General features: G+C 37.7%; 1 protein-coding gene across 7 annotated transcripts in view; it reads right to left on the bottom strand.

The window, feature by feature from the left end:
• Positions 1 to 569: 569 nt before the first annotated feature.
• The window catches only part of LOC106858805 (uncharacterized), a 61,753-nt gene continuing 39,613 nt past the window's right edge, over positions 570 to 22,709 (bottom strand). For 2 of the 7 annotated variants that reach the window (XM_088170115.1, XM_088170119.1), the window contains 6 exons: positions 6,662 to 6,727; positions 4,578 to 4,866; positions 2,338 to 3,854; positions 1,601 to 1,675; positions 1,448 to 1,519; positions 570 to 1,363 (listed from right to left, as the gene is read on the bottom strand). In XM_088170115.1, the coding sequence (XP_088026241.1) occupies positions 1,337 to 1,363; positions 1,448 to 1,519; positions 1,601 to 1,675; positions 2,338 to 2,613 (450 nt within the window). In that variant the 5' untranslated portion in view covers positions 2,614 to 3,854; positions 4,578 to 4,866; positions 6,662 to 6,727 and the 3' untranslated portion in view covers positions 570 to 1,336. Of the gene's footprint in view, positions 1,364 to 1,447; positions 1,520 to 1,600; positions 1,676 to 2,337; positions 4,867 to 6,661; positions 6,728 to 7,693; positions 7,799 to 22,709 lie in introns of all 7 variants that reach the window. The other 5 variants (XM_088170117.1, XM_088170118.1, XM_088170114.1 and 2 more) reach the window with 5 other exon arrangements.

Below are 22,709 nucleotides of genomic sequence, written 5' to 3'. Positions count from 1 at the left end.
TTTAAATAATGTCCAAATAATTTCAGGATTTATATTTCTAGGGTGGCTATGTACTTTGAACTTGGGGGGGGGGGGTGGTGGTAGGGGAGGGGTCTATAAATATTAGTTTCACCTGTGACAGAGGACTGATCTCTTTCATGATTGAAATACATTTCTACCATTTAATTAGACTGATAACAGTTCAAGAAGTGACTATAGATGTGTTGTCCCATGATAGCTTTGACACTTTTATGCTGTTCAGTTCCTACACAGTGAAACGTGGATAGACCAAGCAGGCCCAGTACACCAAGATAACTTGTGTGACCAATGTGCTGAGGAAACTTAGTAAATAATCAGAATAAAGTATTGTTTGTAAACACTCCCATAATGAGAAGAATTATATGAGTGATACCATGATCTGCTGTGAGTTTTCCTGATTTTGCAAGCAATTCCTGCTGCAGAGTATTCGAGTTGCACTGAGTCTAAAGGCTGAACTTACCTTGGATGATTGTGTTAGGTGAGAAATGTAGATTGGTCCTTCTGTGTGTCTGACCAGGTTAATACAGGGTTATAAAGGAATAAGGACACAATTGTGGGCTTATTTGCACTTTTTATTTTCTCATCACAAAACTCAGAGCGTGACATAGGTACTCAGTTTACAGTAACTTCACAATTTAACTGCTTTTCCATTATTATTTCTGGATATAATTTTGTCATCTTTCAGATCCCTAAAAAGAGCAAATGCAATAATATTTGTTTTCCTAAAATCAGTTTCATGTAAAATTAATTAATATTTTTTGATATAACATTTTTATCCATAACTTTTAAATCCCATCTGTTCCCAGCTGTATTTGTCATGACAAGCATAGAATAACCTTTTGAACTCTTCAAAAATGCCTAGTTAAATGGCAATTAAGTATTCTTTCCTCTTCTATCAGCCCTTAGGAGTGGATATACAGAGCATCCTGTCCTGTTATTTTTTTCTGCATACATATTAAATAAGAATTTTCACATTTTCAATGGTACTGAAGCCTGTGAGGACAATTCCCCAGAAAAAGGCAGCGGGTTTTCTTTTCTAGTCAGCTAAGTTAAACACACTCAAAACCAAGCAAGCAAAAAGTGCATACTCCCAACTATTTCTCTGACCAGAAAACTGTAGCTTATAAGAAATGTTTGCTTCTCACTATTGCCTTCAGAGCTGCTGCTCCTCTCAACAGCAACTGTACAATGTGGGGCCACAGTTGCATTCATTGTTCAGTGAGCTTGTCCACATAGTTAAACCCACCGACAGCAATGAATGTTGATTGTGACCTTTTTGTAAAGCTTGGCAGGGTGAGGGAGAAACATCCTATGATGGTTAGGTGGCTATCTTCGGTGTTAAGGCCTGAAAGCATGAAGTAAGGAGGAGGATGGTTAGCTGGAGGGTACAATCAACGGTCGATGGTTTTCACTTTAATTCCAAACTCACCGACAGCGTTGAATGTTCACTGAAGCAACCACTACAACAGAACTCCATTGACTTGACTGCATCCTCAAATGTCTGAAAGTAGGGGGGGAAATCAAAATTCACACAGTGAATTTAATCATACAGATGATGCAACTTCAATCATTTTTGTCTTACCGACACCAACATCCTTCTCTGCCTGTCATCTTTCAGCCTTTTCTGTGAGGAGCTGGCAATTTTCCAGACTTCTTTCTATGAAAAGAAAATATGTTTCAGTTATTCAGGCTTTAAAAAATAGGTTAGAGATCCAGGCACGAGTGGATTAATGTTGTCTGTTATTTCACAAGACTGAACTTCACAGTAAAATAAAACATGAGATCCCATAAATGAACAGAGCTGGCTATGAGTTTTACAAATTAGTGTTGCCAATTAGAGATTGCTCAATTTAGCAAAATTTCTTCTATTGACGTGGTTCAATTGGATTAAAACTTGTTCAGGATTGATGAAAAATAAATTTCCTTTAAAGAAGGCTTAATTTTTAAAAAAACATCTCGGAGAGATGCTTTTTTTCCCTTACCAATTTTCACACATGCAGAACCTGTTGTATTAGTTTTCAGGAGGCAAAAAGGTGAGTGTATATCAAGGCTTGACCTATATTTATTTTCATTTTTTTAAATGTGTCAGCATGTTGTGCACATCTAGCTGATCATCACACAATAAAGTCCTTATTCTTAAAAATTTCCACAGTAACACAGCACTTCTTCCTAATCTTCTGAGCTTTCCAGCTCAGTTGTCCTAATTATAATAAAAATAAATACTAGTTTTTAAATAAAATTAAGGTAGTAATTTTTGTGTTGTAGAAGGGTTTTAGAGGCTGGATAAGAAGGCAAAACATAGTAATCCAGAAATGTTACCTTATTTCCATTTGTGAGCAGAGTTCTTATGCAGAAGGTGTTCTTGAAGCTCAGCTTGTCAGAGTTCCTTTCTGCTAGGTCCACTCTTAACTGTGCTGAAATTGAGTGACTGATCCATTGACTTGTATGAATAGGTGTTTGTTTGTTTACCTTATCCTTTGGTTCAAGATGCTCTGTACTCTCTCTCATCCATCTGTTGTTATTTATAAGACTTGATAAATGTTTGGGGGTTTGTGTCTGTACTTGTGTGAAGAGAACCCTGAGTTCATCAGTCATTAATATAGCCTACTGGAGAACTAGACAAGAATAGAATCTAATTTTCTTCTTTATGGTAGATTAGATGTGTTTTATTTCCAGAGGCCACTGTGATTACAAATATAGCTAAATCAAATAGATTTTAATTAAATCTGGCAGCCCACCTTTCTTTCATAGTACAGCAGCACAGGATATTTGCTGCCAATACTTTAGCTTTGATTATTTTTATTTCTCCATTTATTTGTACTGAAATTTCAAAGCTTTAATTCCATGGATGTTAGGAGAAGACCTCTGCATATTGGCATGAGTGATGAGAGAATAAGGCTCTCCAACTTAGTCTGATGTGCATGTGCATCTGTTCATCACTGTTCTAGCCAAATGAATTAACTTGATGGTTTAGGGTTGCTCATGTTTAAGATCTGCCCCATTATTAGCTTGTTTTCTGTATTTCATTTCTTTCAGTACTCATTCCTGTGCCCTTATTCCCTGCTTCCATCTGTCACTTCATATGTCAGTACGGGGGCTTGCCTGGCTGGTATCTGGCAATTGGGATGGGGTGCAGGGGAAGGAGAGGAGCTGTGCAGAGCTTGTGGCCGGGTGGATTACAGCTTAGAAGGAATCGCTTTCATAGGTTGTTATTATTGCCTCCCCACCCCCCATCATGGAAAACCTCAGTATTTCCTTGGTCATCTAGCCTCTGAAATGGGCTGAAACTTCTAAGTACAAAAGGTATTTCTGGGTTCCAGCCCTGATTCGTGATGTGTGAAGGTTATGCAGGGTAAATATGCTTTCATCTTCTTTCATCTGGTTTTCATTATTTTTTTAAATCCCTTACCAGGCTTAGCTAGCTGTTACAAATGCCAGCTTTATTTTAAATTTTATTTCAGATCTGCAGGCTTATGTGAACATTCAGATTGGATGTATTTTTTTTTTTATTTAAGGTTAGTAGGTCATAAATAAACCAAAGCACTTTCCTTGCTTTGAGCAATAGGGTCATGATGTACATGAAATATCGCTTTAAAGAAACTAGAACCTAACGTGAATTGACAGAGGAACATGAGGAAGTAGTTCATCGTGTCGCTGCAAAGGCCATGGGGATTTGGACTGCTAGAGCTGCCTGTCTTAGGAATAGATTAGATATCTTCTCTGATGACCTGTACTTAATTTAAGTGACTGCCTTTGCAAGTCCTTCCAGAGGGCAACTGTGTGAAGTAGAGCATCTCATCTTCAGTCTTCAGTCCTTTTCCTCTTGATGGCCTGACCTAAATTGAAGATATGGTTGTTGTGCTGCACAAATAGACAATTACTTCAATACTATGTGAACTGCATCTTCAATTCTAATTAATTACCTTTTCCATTTTGACCTTGTTATGTTGAATCAAAAGACCAACATTCCAACTTCATTGTACTGGTTAATACTGGGCAGCTGTTATACAATGCACTCATGTTAACAGCTGCCTTTTGCAAAAATAAGGCAGAAGCTCCCTCTCCCTGCTTAGAAATGGTCTAACAGATATGGAGCTGTCAAGTACTACTCTGCTTTGTTTATTGCCCCACCTTTTCCTTTCTGGCTCCTCTCTTGCCCACACAATTGCTAGATGAGATATGAAAGATATCAGCCAGGTAGAAGTCTGGCTTGCAGGCCACTTCAAACAGCTGCCTTACAACTGTCACCAGTCTTACTGCTGGTACAGCAGGGAGATTGCTTAGGAACAAATACTTAGATGAAGACACAGAACTCAGCCTTGAGGCTCTGGTAGATCTAAGTACTTTTTCTAATGGCACATTAAAACAGTCTATCCAGATTGTACACTGGTTAAAAATACCATGTTAACAAATTTGTAAGGTAGATCCTCCACGTGGTTAACAGCATCATTTTTCTTTTTGCTGACATGGAATTGTTTGTTAGCGGAAGGTGGAGTTAAAACGTTTTGAAGCCAAATATTCATTTGTATAAAAGGAAGACAACAGAACAGTGTTCATACTGATACTGCAAAGTTATCTCATAGATGCAGTTGTTGGCTACTTCCACCTTCCACTTGCCATCTTCCACAGTCTGTCAACAGACTTCCAGTTATACACTTGGGGACAGGAAGAAATGCGATGTGTGTATGTGTTTTTTTTAATTGCCTTCCTTGCAAAAGTGAATTCTAGTGGCAGGGTCTAAAATTGGCAGCAGCACACTTGGGATCAGATTCTTAGCTAGAGCAAACTGACACAGCTCCATTGATGTCAGTGGCATCTGCGTTGAACCAGCTGACACTGGACACTCGTCTGGAAAAAAGTGAATTAGAATGATCAGTTATTGGTTCTTATATTTTCAATTTTTTTGTGTTGTGTTCATCTTTTTTTATTAAACCTTTCTAAAATGACAGATTTTCATGTTGTATTGACATTTTACTTTCAATAAATCATCTGTAATACTAAATCTCAGTAAGTATTGACACGGCTGTGCTTCCACTGAAAGGAATTAAGTCCAGTTGACTGTAGTTATTAGAAATTCAATTTGTTCTTAGATGACTTTGAGTTATTTGCTGAAAGTAAGAAAATCTGTGCAGCTATCAACACAACAGAATCAAATAAAAATCACTGTAATCCAAGATTCACTGTATTCTACAGACACTAACTGCAGTTGTTTCTGCAGTGCGTTGGAGTGTAGCATCAGCTCCTAATTACTGATGCAGTAAATCTAAGGCTAATATTTTTCAAGAAATCCAACCACACAATCATCATGTTTTCATGTTGCCTTAGACCTATGGAAACATCTCTGTTCCCTCTGCTGGGGAAAAAAAAACCAACCTATGTTTGAGGGAGTATTTCACCATTTACTGGAGTACAGCCATCTCTGGGGAAAAGTAGCAGCTGCATAACATCTTGAAGCACTAATGCACGCCAGCCTGAGACAGGAGCAGAAAGTTGTGAGTGCCTTGTTTAAATTCTGCATTCTACAAGGCTGCTTTTTTTGTACATTCCTCATATAATAAGGGGGTGAAAAACCAGAAAACATTTTGAAGTGAAATATGGTCCACAAAACTGGTTTTTAAACTAAATCAAAACTTGTTTGACATGCATGGCCATCACAGAGTGATCTGAAGTTCACTGTGTCTTATCAGAGTTGTGATGGCCCAGGAACTGTGACATCTCCAAACATGCTGCTTCATGTCTTTGTAGGCTTTGACTAAATTTTTGAGTAAGTTTGCTGTCAAAAAATTGACTGTGCTCTTGAAATGAAACCCATCAGTTAATATTGCATGTTTACAACACGGGCTATGAGGTGGGATACTGATTAGCCAAGCTAATTTAGGAACAGAACAAATGTGAGGAGCAGCAGTGATATTAGTTCAATCAAATATTTGATTGCGCTTCCAAAAATAATTTAATTGCAGAGCTCAAAACTATGCTTTGCCCATTAGAATGTTACCTGATTAGTATTTTATTAAGTCTTGATACTAAAGAAACTTCCAAGCACAAATTTAATGTCAAAGTACACACATTAATATTGGTTTCTTTCTTACTGTTTAGATTTATTGAGTCTCAATCAATAGAAATTGTTACTCTTATTTAACAGACCATAGTTGCACTCATGTTCCAAAATGGACTTTTATATCTGTCCTTTTGAGCCCAACTGCAATTTATTACTTCATGTTGTTAGTCCTGTTTGAAATTGTAAGCACTTTTCCAGCATACAGGATTCAGGCCCTGGCTCTATGAGATTTGCATTTTATTTAAAGCCAAGAAATTGCATAAATTCTAATACTGCCTGCAATTTCCCAGTCTTTTGGATCACAATTCTCCACTCTTTGTTGCTGGAACACATTACTATTTATGGAAGATATGCACATATTTCAGTGTCCATAAATCATATGTAAACATCTGTTCTGTAGATCAGTAGATGGAGTATGGTAACTGGTTCTTACATTAATGTCCATGAAGTAATGCTCACCTATTGATGTTAAACTTTATTATTTTAGCAAATATATCGGTAATTTAACTTTTCAGGCAACGTTGGTCAAAACAGTAGAAATTGCAAGCATAGTCTGGCATAGAGTTAGTTCTGTGTGGCCTGTACCTGAAAAATGCCCAGCGAAAGTTGTAAGATACAGGGAAAATATTCATTGTAACAGGATCGACCTGGCTAGAACACAAAAGGTTATGTTAATAATTCTCTCTGCACTCATTTCTTTGAAGAGAATTTCTTTCCCTCCCCCTTCCTGTGATAGCTTTAAACAGGCATCCTTTTCTTATTTGATGAATCTGGACTGTGTGTAGTGGTCTACATTTTTGTCTTATTAGTATGATCTATTTCCTATGTGGTTCTGCAGGCAAGGTTGTAAGGCCAATAACTGTGAAGCTGTGCTCTGAAAACATATTGTGTGTGTGGAAACCAGAGCTGTGTATGAGGCAAAATGTAAGAGGTGGGAAAGACAATGTTGTAGAATAGCACGGGTACAGGATGGAAAGGCAGAGGATAAAGTTTTCTTATTCTGTCTTCAATCTCAGTGTTAGGATTCCTGGATAAAGTGATTTCACTTGTGAAGAGAAGAATCTTCAGCATCTATCCTGTTTAGCATTTATGTCGCCTTTAGTTGGTTGTCATATGTACTATGGATACATTGGTTGTTTTTCAACATTTCCTTTGTGTTTGTATCTTTTTTTCAGGAATAGAGACTTGATACTTCAAGACTAGCAATATAAATGTCAGCACGGTTAAATTTTCATGGGAAGAATGTATGTATAAATATGAAGAGCAAAAACATTCTATATTTTAAAAAGTTGAGTCTTTAGTCAGCCATAAGACACGAGACTGTAGTTCTTTTTCTGCAGAAAATGGACTTACTTTAAAGCTGCCTACTAATCTTCACATAAAAACTCCCAAACTGCTTTGAATTAATTCAGAATGCCCTTTTAGGATTTCTGGAGTATTTCAGTACTGTTTGCATGTTGTCTTTTATGTTATTCACAGTGAATATGTGAAATAGATACATTTAGAAAAACATGCCTGTGGGCTTTCAAAACCTTTTGTTTAATTTTTGCTCCTGTTTTTTTTTTTTTTTAATATTTTTCCAGAATTTTCTATAAAAAGTGCTGAGTGTAGGTTTACCTAAGAGATCCTCCACGTGTCCATCTCGCTGCCAGAGCAGAGAGCAACAGCAATTGGCTTTAATATCCCATCCCCCTCTTCATTCTGTGTTGCCATAGGAATGGTCTGCGAGAATTACCAAATTCAAATAATTATGGTCCTGCTGCACAAAGTTCCTTTTGATCAAGAGCAAGTCATTTGAACCCTGATGTTTAGTGGGTAATACTTACAGCCTCATAAAAGTGTAGTGATGGCTGATATCTCATAGTGCTTTGAACATGTGAAGTGCTATATAAACAATATAGGGCTATTGCACACAGCTCAAGCTATTAGCATTTGAGGCACAGTGCCCCAGGCCCTTGGAGGGGAAGTCACGTCTTCCCTGGAAAAGAGGCACCTTTTTGAGTTCTGTCTGCTTCCAGATTAGGTATCAGGAGCTCTCGAGGTAGCATAGAGATATGCAAGACTTCTTTTTTTCAAATATTGGGTCTACTATACTGCACTGGATTCTAACAATTAGAACCGTGATTCTGAAAATGTGAGGATGGTAAATCATTGCCTGGTTGCATTATTTCCTTTGCTGTAATTGTATTTGGGCATTTCTGCATTTTTTTCCTTTGTGAAATTTCTGTATGTAAATCTATTTGTTCGTAACATCCCCGGTATTTTTCATGTGTAACTTGAAAAAGATATGAAATTACGCTTCATCTTTGTTCCCAAAAATGTCACCATACTTTACAGAATTTAGACCACAAATGCAATTTGAGAACGTGTAGAACTCTCCGTGAGTGTCTGTGTGTAAATGTTGGTGAAATCTTGCTTTAAGGTAGCAATACAAGTTAAGAAAATGGGCCAGGGGCATTTGGTACCCAGCTGATGTAACTGCCTGTTAGAGCTGAAGGTACTGCTCAGATGGGAACAGTTTTCCTGGGATTGATGGAATTGCCTGACCTGCTTTGTTTTGACTCTGACATTTTTGACGTTTTGCACACTCTGATAAACAAGGGCTTCTGCTCAGGACCCACAAGATGAATCTCTCCTTGCAATCACTACAACATGAAGTCTGGGGCACCAGAAAGGCTCATGACTATCTTCGGGGAGAGGAGAAAGTTCCTTGAAGTCTTTTCAGCCAGTCTTGCTCCAGTTTAAAAACAAAGCAATTCTTGGTCCAGAGTTGGCAAAACATTCTCTTTGCTTTTTGGTATAACTTCTTTTCACCAGTAGAGACTATTCTAAAGGATTGCATTTTTCTGCTTGCTTGTTGTGTGGCTTTTTTAATGTCTCAAACTAAGCTCTTAGGCATGATAAATGATGTAAACAAGTTTTGGATTTTTGTTACTGTTATCTAGGAGCAGCCATTCAAAACAAATATGCTATTGACTCAACTCTAAAAAGCTCTGAACACAGAATAAGCTCAGACTTTGAAGGACTGGGCACACAGTTTAAATATTTAGCATAGCAAAACCCATTGCAGTACAATTACTTGTACAGGATCCAATGATTTACAGCACAAATGTGAAGCGTAATCCCATGTATTCAGTGAGCAAATGCCTAGTTAGTTTCCTATTTTCTAGTGGCTCTTTTTTATCAAGACCAACACACACAAACACAAACCACCTTTTCCTGCTCTGGCAGAGTTTTTTTTTTTTAAGTAATACATACTTTTCTAAAGAAAAGTAGCCCACAACAAATAGATAGAAATTACCAGAACTGTTCTAAAGGCCTTATCTGTATTATTGAAAAACAGCATGGCCTCTGATGGTTTGTAATCTGCCTGTGTTTTTTGTGGCTTTCTCAACATCCTCCTCCTTGTCCTTGTTGAGCTCAGCTACCCTTTGAAAAGCTTTGTGCTCCAGTGACCGCTTTAAACTTTCTATTGACAAAATAAAGCTGGACTCTTAATTCATTTTTCCAACAGAAGGTGCGAGTTGAAAGTGGTCATTGGTCCAAAAACCTATCATGAAGATAAAGTTGATTTTAGCAGGAAGGGGACTGATGTCTGGTTTCCTTTTCTCTGTCCTTCAATCTCCACCTCCCAGAGTCCCAAGTAAACTGCAGTTCCTACACCTTTCCCTGAAGTCTCCCTTTTCCAACCTCACAGCAGCAAGCTTTTCCTTTTTTGCTGCCGTTAGCTGCAGCCAGGAAAGGTAGGCCATGAAATTGTATTTGACTCCTCAACTCAAATTGGTTTGTGAATCCAAATTCTGTTTTTTAAAACTGTGAGAAGACTGACTGGGAGATGGACAATGAAGTAAATGAGTGAATGGGACGAAGGAAAGCATGTACAGCCAAGTAAATTAATAAATTAAACCATTCTCTTTGTTTCATGTGCACATATGTGTAGCTTAAAAATACATGCAAGCACATTTGCAGACAGTTTATACAGATTTGCAGTCTGTTTATACAGATCTGTACACCCAGAAGCCTCAAACATTATCAAAATGCATTTTTCCACTGCAGGATATTGCTTTTCTGCAGTACCCAATGCATTTAAATACAAACCCTGTAATGAATTAGTAGGTTTAGGAGTAAGTGGATGGCATTTTACACAGTCAGGACTTTCTGTAAAAGTTTCAAGAGATCCCCTATCCCAGTAACCACTCCTGATCACAAGTCATAATCTGAACAATCATAAGTGATATTGGCTATCCCAAGGAGTTTTGTGTCTGCAGCAGAACCTCCCTGGATTTATGAACCAATCTTGTGTCAGTACCTGCCCCTTTTCTTGCTAAAGGTAATCAGGGAGCTTGAGGCTCACAGATTACATTTTCTGTGCTGTTCAAAGGTGTTCTATTTGTATTTTTATTTAGAAATATCTGGATGAAATTCCATTTGGAGGGAAGTTCCATCACTTAAGCCCTCTGGTAATTCTACACTCTGAACACCTAAAGCAGAGACATTGTGCTGGCTCTTAGCAGATAGGATGAATTTCATTCTTACTGAATATGACCCAGGTGCTAAAAAGCTATAGCTGAAAGTGCTGGGTTAAAAGCACAAGTCAGCTAGGTGCATAAATATTACATGGCTATATCTTTAATGGGTTCCTGTCATAGACTTGCTTTTGTTTAAAGATTTCCATAACCCTGCTGATTTATTGCATCTTTTCTAGAAGTATGCTGTTAGCAGGAAACTCAGTTGAAGCACTTTCAATCACGTTGGAGGATCATTACACTTTCACTTGAATAACTAATTAGTTGCAAGAAATTAACCACTGCTGTTTAGCACAAAAACACTTTCAAGAAGGGCTTTAATTTTTGTTGTGGAAAATGACCTCAGGCACTTGAGGAGGCGGGGCAGAAAGGAGAAATAATGATCCTGCTGTCTTTTAATATGACTTTTGTTTTCAATTCCACCTGATAACTGGCAGGCTACATAGCTGTCTGAATAGGGCACTGCACTTGGACTTTGGATAAATGTCTTGTGATCTTTCTGGTCCCATGGATCTGACAGCTGACCTCAGCCTATCGATTGAGACTGGTTTAAGGTTCCAAAAGCTGTCACTGAAGGCTTGGGAGATGAAGTACAAGACTGAGGAAGAAATAAATTAGTGAATAGGATGGAAAGAAGGATAGAATATAGCCAAAGAAAGGATATAAGCAGTCTCATGTTTCTGGAACTTAATTTTCTTGTTGTGAAATGTAGATTTTTTTCTTTTTTCTTGGCACATTAGGGTCCTGTCTTGAGCTCAGTATTATTGTCACATGGTGTGCACAGCACTGCTAATCTAATGTCAAACACAGTGAGGTGAGGAAGGAGAGCAAACAGCTGAAATACTTAGTGATTCATCATACATCTGAGGTAAAAACGGGGAGGAACTCGAAGACAAATGATTTCTGAGATCTAGATTCCTCTCTAATATAAAATTCATTTAACAAGCCAGTAAAAGTAACAGATCCTAGACACTTTTTTGTATAGGACTGCAATTTTGCCTGTTATTGGAGAAACATATATATAAAATCGATTTTAAATTATAAAATAAAAGCACAAGAGGATGCATATACAAATCAGTTACCTCCTTTCAGTCTTCTCCTCTGTTTAGGAGGAGAATTCCTCAGGTATTAGATAAAAACAAGAAGTATTGGTCAGTAAGGTGAGGACAAGGGGGAAAGGGGGAGTTTATTGGTATTTTTTGCTCTCTTCTTCCTTCTCTCTAAGCACACTTGCAAGATTAGAAAGTTGTCTTTGATATGTGTATCTAAGATGTGATATGAAAATGCTGGGAATTATTCAGTGCAAAAAGGAAGTGGGCTGCTCATGGCAAACTCCACCTGAATATAAAATATAAAGGTTCCTATAATGCTTTTAGCACTTCTACTGTCTTCTCTGTTCTTTGCTTTTTTTCCAATCCTTAAGCACCTATTTTGGGTACCTGAATGTCAGGATTAGGATGTCATTCAGCTCTTTATGATTATATTGTATTACCTGCATAATGTGTCTTCTGCAAATATTTACATAAATGCAGTACATTCTGATGGCTATGGGTTAGACTTTTTTTTTTTTTTTTTAATTTGCAGCATTTTGGTACATGAGAATGCAGGAGACAGAGGTTTGCATGTGTACATATCAGGAGATCTAACTTTCTGCTTTCTAGAGAATTACCTACCAGGCTTTTTAAAACAATGTATTACCCTGAAACTGCACACAGAGAATTTCAAAAGGACTGAGAGATTAAAAAAGTTCTCTATCCTTGACATTCAGGGGAACTGCTACTGAAAGTCCCAGTGCTTTTCTTTTGTGCATCACTGAATATTGAAATCTGAGTGTAAGATCACCGAAATCTTGGTGATAAATTCCTTGGAGTTGGTCTCTCAAGTGAATGCTGTGCAATAGCCCAAGATGCTTTAGTTCCAGACATGGTGAGAGTGTGGTGACAACACCAAGGCTGTGGGTTCACTTCCCTATGGGCTGTTCACTCAAGTGGGACTTGATCCTCGTGGGCCCCTTCTAACCCAGAACATTCTGAGATATAAAAACTCATTCTTTGTAGTAATTACAGCTGAATAACAAAGAACTGAATATAAACCCATTAAGAGACATCCAAGTCAGATGTTAATGACAGATGTCTCAATTTCCCTTTCCCCTCTATGAACATGCTCTCAGCTTTGCTCTCATTGTGCTTTGCTTGCTCTTTCATTTTGATCTGTAACTGCTCAGGAAGTATAAAGTGTCTTCAAATAACAGGCACTGACTTTGAGGGTAGTTTCAAATTTTGGTCAAGACTTCTGCCTGTGGTTCAGATTGGGTGCATTTGAGTTCTTAGATGTAAATCTTGAAATTCCTTCCCACTTGGATACTCTTATTCATGCCACACCAAATACTGACTTACTAGTCTTCAGTCATCACATGTTCCTATGTCATGGCAAATATATGATCCTTCTTAGTATAACCAAAAGGAGTGGAAAAATGTGGAGTCTACAAAACCTGCATATCTAGGGAGAAGAGAATGTAAGACTCTTCTTTAAATAAAAAACCTTTGAAATACATTAAAACACATAGACAGTTATACCTCCCTTTCATTTACACTTTAGTTATGGGATGATATCACAAAACCAGAGCTGATCATGAATGAATCAACAGTAGAACAGCCCTAGACCTCTACTGAGAAACTGCTTTAACTGAATACATTACGACCCTGAGGGAGAGGAATATTACTTTAAGTGGATTATAGGAAAAAGCATGTAACTATGTTCCATTTTTTCCATCTGGGAGACTCCTATGTATTACTTGTGTGTTAATGTAGCTAATTTTCTATTTTCAGTAGCTGTGGTCACATGCAGTTGAAAAGACGAAGTGAGAAAGTGGGTTGGGTTTGTAATGCATTTGAGAATCCTTGCTTTTATTGGGCCTGTGCCGAGTAAACCAAATGTGTAGGGATTAGCTCCTGAAGCACGTTACAGGTGATTTCAGGCAAATGGAAAGAAAGAAAGTTACACTGTGGGAATTGGAAAAAAGTTCTGAATTGGAGAGACTGTGCCTGCTTGTCTGGTATAGTCCAGAAAGATTTTTTTTTCACTCCTTTTTCTCTGCTATTTCCTCCTCTACTGCAGATATAAACCAACCTTATTTGTCTTCCTTGCTGATTTACCAACGTGTGAGTGTGTAAACATGTCCTCATGCTGACAAATATGTTTCTGCAAATTTTTGTAGAGCACAAGCATCCAAAGGCTGTATATCTATCTCATCAGTTAATGAGTTTCAATGTTCAGCACAAAACATGGCTGCTTTTCTCAAATGGCCACAGCAGTTCTCCATACAGAGCTGGTGGGGGTGGATTGAAGTTTCTAGTGTCCAAAACCCCTTAAGGGCAATGAATTATTATAAATCCACGATCTTTACAGTTACAAATAATTGTTGGAATTTTGCAGTTCCTGAGTGGAATTGGGAATAGTTCCACTGGTCAAAACAAATCTGTTTTTCTCAGATTATACCATGTCTCATGAAAATGAACAATTAATAGTCTTGCTTGCATTATGGCTTCTTTGTGTCTAATACTTTCATATATATTATAGATATTTGGCAGAGTTGCATAGTCAGAAGCTGAATGATGAACAAAGTCTGCATTCTCTTGGCTTTGGTATTCTGCCCAGGATTTTTACCTCACGATCTTTATTGGGGGGGGGGAGAAAAAAAAAAAAAAAAAGAGTCCTAAGCCCCAAAACGACTTTATTTCTTAATTCTTCCTTGTGCTGTCTTGAGCCTTTGTATAGCACTAGTATCAATTATTCAATCAGTGTCTTTGAAAAGCACCTTCCAGGCTGCCAGATTCCTGTTGCAGAGAAGCTAGATGGTGCCAGAAATCAGTCACTCTGTGCTAAATATTGCTGCTGGCTCCACTCCCCGTCTCTCAGAGTCGGTAGAAGTCTAATCTTCTGTTCTTCAGTGAAAAGATGGCAGGATGCAAAAATGCCATGTGAAGTTGCTGTTATGTAACAAATGTTTTGCCATCCTGCATGGTTAAGGAGTTAAACTGGTCTCTGGTCTCAAAATGTGGGTATCTTCTATTACATGGAAGGCTTTTATGCTCAGTTGATGTGGTATTTGTCATTTAGTTCTTCACTTGCCAGACCTTTAGCTCTGTGAATTTAGAAATTCCTCTGTTTTAAAGAACTGGTTTGCTTGCAGTCAGGTCTAAGCACTGGTATCACAGTGCCTTGCATGTGCACAGAACACCACCCAGCAGAGTTCCTATAATGCAGTTCAGCTACCCCCAGCATTCACCACCCAGATGATGTTTGTGCACAGTTGCCATGCTGAGAATTACAATGGTGTAATATTAAAATTAAACTCGGAAAAAATAATGCTGATGGTAAATGTGCAAACAAATTCGTTCATAATTGCGAATGTATCTTCATGGTATTTCCAGTTTTTATAGAATCCAGGGACCTTTCTAAAAATGCTAAGAGCCATTTGTTTGTATAAGGAGAAACAGAATTAATTTTTCAGTCACATTTAAAATATGCAGATAATTTTTAGTAGGCATTTAAAACAATCATAACAAAATTAGCCTAGTGTAAGACTGATCAAGCTGCTGGATTTCTCTTAAATGTGTTCCACAGCTGGGTTAAGGTGCTTAATTAGCACACAGTACCAAAATATCTGAATTCTCACTGGCCCGTTCAGTGCTTGTCTCACCATGGAGGAGCCCAAAGCCACCAGCCACAAAATATCTGCCAGACAACTTCTCTGTTTGGGCCAGGCTGGAGCTGACCCCCCTGTGCAGAAGTGCCCCACTGGCCTCCCTTCAGTGTGTCCTGCACAGGACAGTGTGTGCAGCTCCCCTTCCCTCTGCTTTCTGCTCCTCTGAGCAGCAAATCCTAAACCTAAATCCTCCCTGAAGGAAGATGGTGTCTCGATTACCAGGAGTATTCTCTATTGCCAAACCAGTGTTTAAATTGCTCTTTACTTCTCGAGGAAACGTTTTGGAGCATCCTTCAATCACAGATCTTCTTGTAGCTGGGGGTGGGTTTAGGTTTGAAATCCAAGGTCTGTGCCCTGGGTGGGGAAGCAGTTTCTTCAGAGAGAAGCAGTACAAGTGCCTGCTCCTTCGTCAGTGGCAGAGGAATGTTTTCAAGGCCAAATTCCGAGAGGGTTTCTGGTCGTATTGTTGTAACACCAGCAAAAGTTTAAAGGCTGTGGCTCTCTTTATTTCCCCATATAGTTTAGGAAGACTATCTTCAACCTGTAGACTTCTGAGAGTATTTTTGTGTGTGCAGTTCCTTAGACAGCTCTATGTATTGCCTAGATATAAATCTCTATGGATATTTTGGGTATCAATGCTTGGAAGATAACTGCAGCATTTAGCTGAGCTGTGAGCTCAGACCTTTGGTTGCTCTAACCTATTTTCAGTACTCTTCTCCTCTGCCTTCTAATTAGGAAATGACTGCAGTGATTGTGGGTTATGGTTGGCTCCTCTTGTCTTTAACTAAGAAGCTAATGTATTCTTTGCTGGATATTCTGCTTTCCTCATAGGCCCAGGCTGATATTGCTTCTTCTGCTGAAGTGACAGCTCCTGGGTGATGGGTGACACTGAGCAGCCAAGAAATCTGCATGCAGGATGTGTTTTCTCCAGCTCCACAGTTTTCCAGGAAGAGGTTTAACAGGTAAACCAGAGTCCCAAAGTCTGTTTTCATTATCAAAAAGCTTAGCTTCAACTGCTAATTCTAGAAATATGAATGTATGAACCCAGTATTTATGCATATTATTTTGATAGCTGAAAACATTAGCATATTAATTTGAGGATCTGAAAAGGATTTTTAGAATGCAAATTGACTTTTTGCTAAATCTTTCACTGAAAGTTAAACCTGAGAATATAAAAGAAAGTAATATTTAGATGTAGCAAACTGTAAGGTTTATTACTCTGTCAAAAAGACAGACAAAACCAAAAGGCTTGTTGTATCTCACAAGCTCTTTTCTAGAGCTAAAATGTTGGAAAATGGCTCTGAGAGAAATTTCATATTTCAAGATTATTAATATGAAGAATTACCAGTGGGAGCAACCTATAAGCTTTAAGGTAGTGTTTCTCCTTTGATAACCTTTGTTTTGAATGCTATGATTTACCTTCAGTGCAAGAGAGTTTTAGCTTCCTGTCAGAAAAGCTGAACTTGAAAAAGTGCTATGCAGTTTTCTTCTACTCTGTGTATGCCAACTCGAGTTGGTCTAATAAAGGAGTACTTTCCTTTTCAGGTGGGGATTTCCTAAAGTATTTTCCTTTTAAATTGACTTGGAAAGAAGTGAACTGGGTTTTGAGTTTCCTTACTCATGTTTGACTGCTTTATTACTGAAACTTTATGCTGATTTTTGTTTATTGTTCAGAAGATCAGGTAATTGAAATTACTTTAGTTACTCTTCTCTAGATGCCTTTTGGGCATACTTGGGAAAACTACTTGTACAAATATGCTATAGTATGAATCTTGCTGACTTTCATTTGATTTTCCATTCGTTACTTTGAGACAAGGAGAACAAAAGTTTCTTGTGTAAAATGAGAGCATAGAAACATTGCAAACATGCCTATTCTTGTGAGAGGTGTGGTGTGTAATAGCTTATGATGAGGGGCATTTGAAGAGTTATTATGACTAAAAAGATGCTGCCTAACACACAGGTCTGGTAGAACTACTGCTTCTGATTGTATTTTTCCCCTGTACTTTCCTGCTTCTCCCACCACTGCACTGCTGTTCTGCATTTTTCCTTCATGAGCGAGGGAGTTTATAGGGCAAAACCAGCTGGCAACAGAAGCATGCTTCCAGCTGGACTCTAAAGATAAAACTAAAAAATATGTTGCAAAAATGCACTGGAAAAAGGGAAATAATAGCCTTGGGAGCTCTCTTTCTGTTGTGAACTGTGGCAGCTGGGCAATTGCATTGCAAGGGGTTATGTGTCTGTGGCTTATGACTAGTTGGTAATTATAAACTGAAGATAATTCAGTTCACTATTTATATAATTTCTTGTGAAAATTTTCATGGATATTCACTTGTGATTCTATTTAGGTTTGGCATTTTCATCATACTGTATTTACGTGGTTTACCGCTTTTCTTGTTTGGGAAAATTTATGATCAGAAATCTTTTCCTATGTTAGGTGATAGAGGTATTTTTTCAGGACTAGAATGTAGGCATAGATGTTTCTGTGGGTTTGGCAAGTCTCTCTTCTTTTGGAGTTCGTTTTGATTTCTTTGCTCTTAGAGTATTCTCTTCATATTTCTTCAACTCAAACATAGGCACTTAATAATAATGGAAACTGACAATGTTTCATCTGCCAGGTATGTGATTAAAAATGTTTGTCAAAACCTGCAGCTTAAAAAGAGGTGTCTGCATGAGCTCAGCAAAACAGTTCCCAGATTATGCAAATTCATGTTCCACTCCAGAGGGTACTTAATCATCTGATTTAAAAAGTAAATAATTATTGAACTGATATGCAAACTCATTCTAGTGTGGTAGCTTAAATTTTTCTCAAATTTATTTGATTTTCATATCATTAAATCCTAACAGTATTTAAAAATCATAGATATGCTAGGCCTGTTGCAAGTTTCTCTTCACCCCTATGCATTTGAGTGATGGTGAGCAGTGAAAAGTGTTCTGCCTCCTTATGTCCCCTTCAGTCCCATCACATGTCCCTGAACACAGTTGGCTGATACTTGACTGTGCAAGGAAATGATTAAAATATGTGCAGTAGAAATTTAGTATTCTAGACAGTCCTACTATCATTGTATGCAAGTTGAAATTGGAAGATGTAGTTGAAGTTTATCTGGAGAAACCAGGGAAATGGCAGAAAATTTTGTAACTCATGAATGCAAAGAAATATTTTATCAGGATATTCAAAATTTGGTCACCATGAACATGAAGGAGAGCAAACAGGTGTGAATAGAAGAGGGTCTTTGAGACACGATACAACAGACTTCTCTGATGGTCAAGAATGGAAAAGGATTTTAGAGCATCAAATACTTGTTTGTTTGCTGGACTTCACAGAGCAAAAACTTTCTATGTAGTTGAGAAGGCAACCAAAATGTTTTTGTATTGATTTTTGTAAAGGCTTATTTCTATCAGCACTCCACCAATAATATCTGCTAGAAAATTTGCTAGAAAATGCTAGAAAAACATTTAATTTTGTGTTGTTCTATACAAGTATTTATATCTTTGTGATACGTCCTAAACTGAATAATAAAATGGTGTTTTCCTTTGATTTAAAAGGAAAATATATGAAAACGTATAACAAGGTGTAAAATTGAATGCATTCAACCACTAATATTCCTGAAAATCTTGGAAATATGAGACTTGTGATTTGTAAGAGGGAATGCAGCGGGTACTGATCACTCTCACTTTGGTTTGTGTTCAAATGCAGTCCCCTTCCGATTGTGTCAGTGAATTTCCTGTTGCCTCAGCAATAGGACATATCAGTAAGTTTAAAAATGGACCTGGTATCCCAGTTTGGAGCATGGGGTAGAGTAAAAGGTATTCTACTTTTTCCTGAATAATGTCTGTGTCATCCTACATGTGAAACACAGGTGACAGTCAGCTGGGTCTGAGAAAGAATGAAATGTTTGTCAGGCAATACCACACCTTTTCAAGAAGATGTCTGAAAAGAATATCTGGTATTTTAACCCTTATTTAAAGGTCAGAGATCAAGTTTACTGAAACAACTAAAGGAAGCAGTTCTGCATAGAGTTTATCTCCACTTTTTGAGAATTCAAACTAGGTATCTTTTAATAGATTCTTCTGGGGGGATTGTCACATGCATTTATAAACAGTGAGTTGTTCCAGGGCTAGTTCTGGGCTAAACAGTATGTCTTCAAAGTAGGTTTTGAAAAGGGCCTGATGTTACTTTACTATCGTCTTAGTGAAGTTAAATGGAAATCTTTGTGCTGACTTCTAAAGCTGGAGATGATGATTGCTTCTGTGCAAGGAGAATTTTCTGTTTGAATTGTCAGAACAAACCATCAGTACTTGGAATGAATCTAGTTCGGGCTGACTCCATCAACTCCTTAAGACCCTTTGAGGCAGTTGTAGTGAATGACGTTGATAAGAAATTAAATATTAGTGGGGCATTGATAAGTATGGTCAGATTAAAATGATTCAAAACCTAAAAGTATCTGCAAAGGATCATCCATATCAAGATTCAGTGTTCATACCAAGTCACCTAATACACCATTATCTAGTGGTTTAGTCTAAACTGAGTGCATTTAGCAGTAGTTAGCATGGGTAGTATCTGACATTCCACAGCTGTTTCTTTTCACAAAGGAGAAAGAATATGTCACAAAGAATAGTTAAATGTTAACAGCTAAAATGTGCATTTCTTCCAATTCACTCATTGGCTAATATAAGCTTCTATGTACATTTGTAATCAGATAAATATATAAAATCTTGCCTTGTATTATTACTGACATGTGAAGGAAGGCTGGTATCTTCTGTCTTGCTGATACTTCAAATTTGGACAAGCTGCCCAGCACAGGGTAATGCCAGGTTTTTCTCTGGTTTGAGCAGCACACTGGACTAGGTGAGGGACTGAGGTCCCTTCCAACCTCACTTGTTTCCAGTGTCTGATTTCAGTCATGCTGCATATGGATTGATAAGTTTTGACTGAACTGCATCAGAGGCCCTTCTGTTGATTGTTCAGACATCAGAAGACTTTAAAGTAGATTTTCTTTTACATGTTTGTCAGCTGTTTGAGAAGAACTTTTGTATCTGAAATATACTGAGCTTTCTGTCATAAAGGTCAGGAATAATCAATATATCCTTTTGACCACTGACACTTGGAAAAAACCCCAAGCATTTGGATCTTCCTGTGTATGCATGACTTTGTCCTTGCTTATAGTGTGGTGGCCTTTTGCTGTGGTTTGACTGTGAAAAAAGATGAGTGAAAAGCTGGGTGGAGTTTTGCTATGCTTCCACAGTCCTCTGTCCAATGCCAAACCATTGTAACTTGGGATGATGTTGAAAATGGAGTGTGGGAGGAGAGAAATCACATGGCATTGGAGGGGAAAACAAAGAAATAAAGAAGCTACGTCACTAAGATATAAAAAAAGCTTTTTTTCATTTAGAGAAAAGTAAAATAATGTCAAGATTGCAAAAGAAAATTGTAGGCTCGTATTTGTCCTCCCCTGCCCAGTGGAAACAATTTTAAAAGTTCAATTAAACTGTTAAATATATTCAGCTGTCCTAGATGTTCTTGGCAAGTTTAAAGTATGCACAAAAATTTTCATGAATTCCTGATATTTAGCTTTTCTGAATTGAGACTATGCCTTTAATAATCAAAAATCACTGCTGTTTTGCATATGGCATTAAAAATAAGCCAATACAGAATAAAATTAGCTGGCCAACTTAATACTGTGAATTTTATTTCTTAATGTGAATACTTTGAGAATCTGAGTGCTTGAAATTATGAATTGCACATGCAGAAAGCAGGACATCATGGAATCTTGAAGATTGTTCCATATATAAACCTTTCATCTTAAGTGGAGTTGTCCATTTGAGGGCTACAAGCAGCAGACCAGCTTATAGGAGCAGATGTCCCCCTCCACAGCCCCCAGGAGTTTTGTGACCTTGAAGTAGCTTGCTTGAGGCTTTTGAGATTGAAAAACTTTTAAATGCTGGCTAAAATTCTGGATTTGGTACCTAGCTCTTTAGTGACTTGCTATGACCAGTGTAGCTTTTTAGTAGAATCATTTAGAAAAAGAAATACTTCAGATTTAGTCATGCAATTGTTGAGAAATGTCAGTACATTTTCCTTTAAGATGCTGTCAAATAATTATTTGTTGTTCAATCAATATTTGTCATTGTGAATAACTGTATGTAAAGGTCAATACATACAGTATTATACTTCTGGGAAACAGTATTTCAGTAAATATTAAATACTTTACTGAAAGTAAATACAAAAAATACCTAATACTCAAAGTAACCCAAAAGAAACAAGAAATCCCACCTGATGTAGTTTAGAATTTGGTTTGCTTTGAAGCATATTATTTCTGACTCCCTAGTCATGTCCTGTATTTTCAGTTTAAATTCTCCATGATTTTTTTTATCTGCCTCTGTACTATTTGTATGTCTAAAAATTTCATTGCTGTAAACAGGAGACTTGGATATGTGATGAATGAAGTGTTGCAGCTGCCTGAGTAAGAAATTTTTGTGGAGCTAAAGATAGACTTGTCTCTTTTATCTATTCTTTGGCAGAGAAAAAGGGTGATTGAAGAGAAGTAGAGTATATGAAAGCACAGCTAAAACACAGACACACTGACATTATAATACAGTGTCTCATCGGGTGATGTGGTGTTTTGACTACATGGCTGCAGCAGGTCTATAATTTAAATGTCATTAATGGCACAGAAAACAATAGTATGGAGACAGAAATACTGTAAAGTCTCTGGGTCTGTACTTACAATGCAGATGAAATAGCCCTTTGAACTTGTGGTGCCAAATGTTGTCCAAAGTTACCATTCTTCCATGAGCAAAGCAGTTTGTTTTTGTGGTGTTTTATTTCTTTCTCTCCTAGCACAGACAGACATTTTCTGTTTCGATTGCTTGGCTTGTGTCACTACAAAAATCCCAGGCAAAGGGGGGCTGATTCTATTTTGCCTCGCTCACGTCCCGTTCACACATTCCGTACAGAATTCACTATTGTCAATAGTCATGACTGTGTTTTCTTTGTGCTTGTTGTCTTTTGAATATGCTTCTTTATACTTTTCCTGAAGTCACACACAGCACTAGTTTCACCAGAAGCTCTTGGTGTTCAGCTGTAACAGAGTTACACACAGTCCTGTGACTGCACCCCAGCTATAATATCTCATTTGTTTCCACTTGGCTGTTGTAATGTTTTCTGCCACTCAGACTTCTTGTCCTTAGCCTTGCTCTCTTTTTTCCTTTTTCTTTCTTGCCCCCATTTAAAATTATATCTGACTTCGTTTTTCTTATCGAAGCTAACTGTAAGTACGTGTTTCTGTACCCTGACAGATGTCAAACATTTAATGCATCCTGGTGTAACTTATGCTCTAATTATTTGCCAAATCAGGGTGAGTCTTTCCAGAAACAGCTCCTGATCTTTGAAAACCTTGCG

This window comes from Sturnus vulgaris, chromosome 9, assembly GCF_052056855.1.
Source record: "Sturnus vulgaris isolate bStuVul1 chromosome 9, bStuVul1.hap1, whole genome shotgun sequence".
Classification (NCBI taxonomy): domain Eukaryota; kingdom Metazoa; phylum Chordata; class Aves; order Passeriformes; family Sturnidae; genus Sturnus; species Sturnus vulgaris.
The sequence above is the reverse complement of the archived record's forward strand: the minus strand, read 5'-3'. Positions and strand labels throughout refer to the sequence as shown.